Raw genomic sequence first — 4,952 nt, 5'->3', positions numbered from 1 at the left:
ATCGAGAGAGAGAGAGAGAGAGAGAGAGAGAGAGAGAGAGAGAGAGAGAGGGTTTGCAATATGACATTACAAGCTAGCAAATTAGTGAAAATTAGGAAATTGAGAAATTGTGCCAGGTAGAAGATTGAGACCACGTTGGTGTCCTCAGCCCAATGTCCAACAGTCTGCCGTTCTGTCTCATCGTTTTTCTCCAATATTATATATATTCCAACACACACTCAAGCATCCCACTCCCCATCTTGTGCCATATATAGATATCCACAGTACATCTCTCTCTCTCTCTCCATATATATTCACATTCAACAAGTTTTTGGGTGAGTGGTTGTTTGGAGAAATCTCTCTGTGTGTCTCTGTGTATATACAATATCTTCAGGCATATACTTCGAAAATGACGATGAGCAACAACAATGGAATGACAAAAGTGTTTGTCGGAGGCTTAGCATGGGAAACTCCCAAAGAATCCTTGAAATCGCACTTTGACAAATATGGTGAGATTTTGGAGGCTGTTATCATCTCCGACAAGGTCACCGGCAGATCCAAGGGCTATGGTTTTGTAAGTAGTAATCTGGTCTAAGCATTCCAGTACCACTGGATCATAATTTTTCTTTATTCTCTTCATTATTATTATTATTATTATTTGAAATATTATGATATTATATATACAGGTTACTTTTAAGGATGCCGAGGCGGCAAAAAAGGCTTGTGAGGATGCCACGCCAATCATCAACGGCCGTCGTGCCAACTGCAATCTGGCGGCGCTTGGGGCCCGCCGCCCCAGGTCCTCCTCTGCGACGCCTCCCAAGCAAGGTAACTTGAATTCTTATATTCTCACAGTTCCTATTATTAAAATTAAGATTTTAAATTTCTTTTTACTTCATTATTTCCATAAATAGAATAATGACTACAAGAAAATCATTGACTAAATTATCATTTTTTAGCTGTTATTATCAAATTAATAATTTTATTATTTTTGGGAAAATAAAATTAATGGAGAATTAAGAATAGTTTTCAACAAAATTGAAGGAGTTAATGGAGTTAATGTTGGACCAAGGGCTACTTCAACAGCACATGCAAATCACGTACAATGGTACTATCCAGCTGGAGCACCGACTCCGCCCCCGTTTCATCATCATCAGCAGCACCATCAAAGTTTTCCTGTTTATGGGTATTCATGTGCTGTCACAATATGATTCGATTGTCCACACAATTATCCTACACCTGCAATTTAAATTACTTTTTACTCATTTTCAGGTATTCTCCAACATATATTGCCACATACATGAATTACAATCATGTAAGTAAATCCACATTCATAAATTATTATTTCTTTTTTTCGAAATCAGGTTTTAATACACATTATCACACTTTTTGCGCATATGCTAATTGTTGTGAGCACGCGAATAAAATTTGGCCAAGTATATTCACGGGCGAAGACGGGGGACAAAAATAAAAAATAAAAAATTGTATACTGGGTTGGTATATTGAAAAAAAAAAAAAAAAATCACCAAAAAAAAATTGAATTTTCAAAAAAAAAAAAATTTAAATTTTTTTTGGGCCTGGCCCCCTCCCACCGCCCCTAACTGTATATCGAATATCAATCAAGATAAATCAAATTTCTGATGCACTTACTATATGACGTGTATATATTATTTGTTATGGGCACCCCATGAGTAAAATGTGCTCATATGTAAATCTATTGAAGTGTAATCGACTTGATCAATGTGCTATCACAGTGACGAAATTTGTCAATATAAATCTTTATAAGATTTATTTATTTATTTAATTTTGATTTTTCTTTACAGAAACATGGGCATTTCTCTCAAGTATATCCAGCCCAGCCCATGATGAACTCAAATGCATTGATGCCTATGTACCCTCTCTACCACTTTCATCAGTCACACGCAGTGGGCCTTCCTGCCCACATTTACTCACCAACCACAGCTGGCCCAATTCCTACAGTCCCGGCCCTGATTTCTAAGACCACATCTCTTGCTGCTCCTAATTCAGGTAAATAAGAGCACGTTTGATTATCGTTAATTGGGGGAAAAAGGGAGTTTTGAAAAGTATTTTTAGGAGAATATGTGGTTAAAAAATAAGGATAAATTTTTGGTAAACATGTGAAATATTTTATTTTATAAATATGTGATCAAAAATGATCTTATAGCAAACCGTAAAATAAATTAATTAGCGTCACACATGCACTAAATAATCTCAACATTGCAATGTATACTAGAAAGTCAAAAAACAAATGGTCCCACATAGATCCACATGGTCAAATAGCAAAATTCTATTTTGAACAGGCTGTGAAATTGCAAGGAATTCCACTTTCATAAAACTTGCTGAATTGATTGTGTGAAAAAATCTATATATATATTTTTAAATAATTTACATCGCTCGTCGTCCTTGTAATTTTGTAATTTCTTCCCAAGATTACGCTCTTTAGTGCACGGATTCCAATTATATCATACTCTTTCTATATGAAAAAGGAATCTTTTCGAGTATGATCTCGAGAAATATCAATCTCTACGTACTCTCAATACACAAAAAGATTTCTGATAACCACAAGAATCTTCGCATCACATGTAAAGCAACAAAGTGACATGAACATGAGCATGTGGGGGTGTGGTATGGTATCGTATGTTATTAAAAAGTTATAAAAATTTAAGATTAGTAATTTATTTCCAAGTGGTACTTTTTTGAGCTGTAACATGTTGTCTCTAAATTCCATATACAGTTTGCTTGGCTGTGGAATAATTATATGGGGGTGCAGGTAGCAGTTGGATGAAGCTTTAAAAAAATGGCAATAACAAGAGAGAGCGATGGCTGCTCAGAAAAAAAATTATTATCAGATCATCTGCAGTGGCTTTTGCTTTTCTTCTTCTCCTTTTTTTTTTTTTTTTTTCGGTTATTATTTTAGAATCAAAATTAATTAAATTTATTCATTACCAATGTCTAACCTCAATTATTTTGTAACATTTTCATGTAATGGTTTCTCATATTTTATGAGATGCCTTCCACGCCTTGATCTTTAACTCAAGCAATTGGCAATAATCAACGTTTTATGTCGATTGTATTACAAATTTTTATGTTAAGTTGATCGCATCAACAAGATAGATGCTTGCTGTCCATATTGGATTTTGGTCGACACTAAGCAAGTCATAAACTTGTACAAATTCCCCGCTACAAAAATGAGTGGGTGACTACAAGAAAAAAACTCAACTGGTTTGGTTTCTTTAAAACTATTTATTTTCAGTGGGCATGTTAGAAAAATAAATATCACCTTGTTTTTAATTAAAAGGTAATTATCACCTTATGTCGAACACATACATATAAAATATGTATTTCATATTTATTAAAAAATATATATATAATATAATATAATATCCAATATAAAATGAGCCATTTACATGATTTGAATAGTATAAAAGATTTAAATCAGACAAACCAATAAGTTTAGATACAGCATTAAACCTCGAAGAAATTATCCATTAAAAAATAAATAAACATGGGAAATGTGGAAATATCGCATAGATGAGGGTATATTTGAAAAGTGTCAACTTTTGAAAATGATTGTGTAAAGGGCAATTATATGCTCACAACATTTTAATTGCACCACATTTTCAATTACCATGAAAGTCATTAGTTTTTGTGCATTTTCGTAGTTATTTCTTCAACGTTTTTCACTAAATTTTTTATATCAACTTTTTGTTAATTGGCACTTCTTATCTCTGATAATGGAAAAAATGACTATGGAATGATATTTCTGGCGTGGACACTTCACGGAGATTCTTAGGTTACAACGCATATGGTGATTCTTGGGTTATAACTCAAGAAATAATTTAAGGCCTGAAAATTTAACGACGATCAATAAAATTATTGTTTTGGTGTCACTCGTATGAACACAAAAAGCATAGCATAGAAATAAATTTTCAGCAAAATCGCAATTTTTTTTTTTTATCTTGTTAAATATTAATGAAATTTAAATTTTATAAATTTTACATAATTGTCAAAATCTCCATGTCAAATTACCAAGAAAAATAATTAATACAGAAAATATCTTGATCCATTGATTTGTATTTCAAATGACGAATCTTGAATTATAATTTTTAAATTTTCTATTCCGGATCTTGAATCTTGATTGTGGATTCTTGAATTCTTCTTCATGAGTTTTGAATGTAAATTGCTTGTTCTTGCTTGTGGGTTTTATGGATCTTTCTTTTCAATAAACTTTATCTATAATTTTTGTGTGCATGGGATTACACAAAGAATGAGAAAATTGTATATGAATTGAGAATCATAACCTTATATATAACTTTCACATATATTTCGTCCATCATGAAATACAATTTTAAAGGAATCCGGTCTCTACACATAATCTCACTCAAATTCTATTTAGATGCCTTAAGCCCAATTATTTAATTCTTTGTTAGATCACTTTAATTTTGAAAAATAGTATTTATACACAATTAATTGCATATGTTGGTTCACATAACAAATTAATAATTTTCCAATATATCTCTGCACAAACTCATCGAACATATAAATAGCCTTGTTGTGTCTCAATGCTGCTTCAAATGGACGTGATTTCACTTTTGAAGAGATTCGACTATTCCAAAACGAAGAAGAAACGGTCACTTGCATGATAAAATGTAATATATTTTCGGAAAAAGAGCTAAAAGATTTTTTTGGGTTCCATGTAAATCAATGATGCTTCCATAGTCAAGGAAGGGTTTTCTTCAGCAACAATTTACAGTGGAATGATATTTCCATCCTGAACAATCTACAGCAGTTCTTGAGTTAATTTCTTGCATGGTTTAGGTGATTCTTGAGTAACGTCTCATAAAAATAAAAATAAAAAATCTAATCATGATTTCAGAACTTGGATGCGAATCATTTCGCCGAAGCACAACGTCTTCTCCTCTGCAAAAACCTTGAAACAATTATGAATTGAA

The 4,952-nt window shown here is 32.4% G+C and overlaps 1 protein-coding gene across 2 annotated transcripts; it reads left to right on the top strand.

Moving 5' to 3' along the window:
- Positions 1-42: 42 nt before the first annotated feature.
- On the top strand, positions 43-3,113 carry LOC111405431 (probable RNA-binding protein ARP1). Of its 2 annotated transcripts, none has more exons than XM_023034303.1 (6): positions 43-553; positions 666-807; positions 1,033-1,165; positions 1,252-1,294; positions 1,803-2,007; positions 2,735-3,113. In XM_023034303.1, exons 1-6 carry the CDS (start codon positions 389-391, stop codon positions 2,752-2,754), a joined length of 708 nt encoding a protein of 235 aa, XP_022890071.1. In that variant the 5' UTR covers positions 43-388; the 3' UTR covers positions 2,755-3,113. The 2 variants fall into 2 exon arrangements, with proteins under 2 accessions (XP_022890071.1, XP_022890070.1); XM_023034302.1 differs by having other exon boundaries at positions 44-553; positions 1,024-1,165.
- Positions 3,114-4,952: the final 1,839 nt, after the last annotated feature.

Source organism: Olea europaea, chromosome 12 (genome assembly GCF_002742605.1).
Source record: "Olea europaea var. sylvestris chromosome 12, O_europaea_v1, whole genome shotgun sequence".
Lineage (NCBI taxonomy): Eukaryota > Viridiplantae > Streptophyta > Magnoliopsida > Lamiales > Oleaceae > Olea > Olea europaea.
Note: the sequence above shows the minus strand (reverse complement) of the source record. Positions and strands in the feature narration are given on the sequence as shown.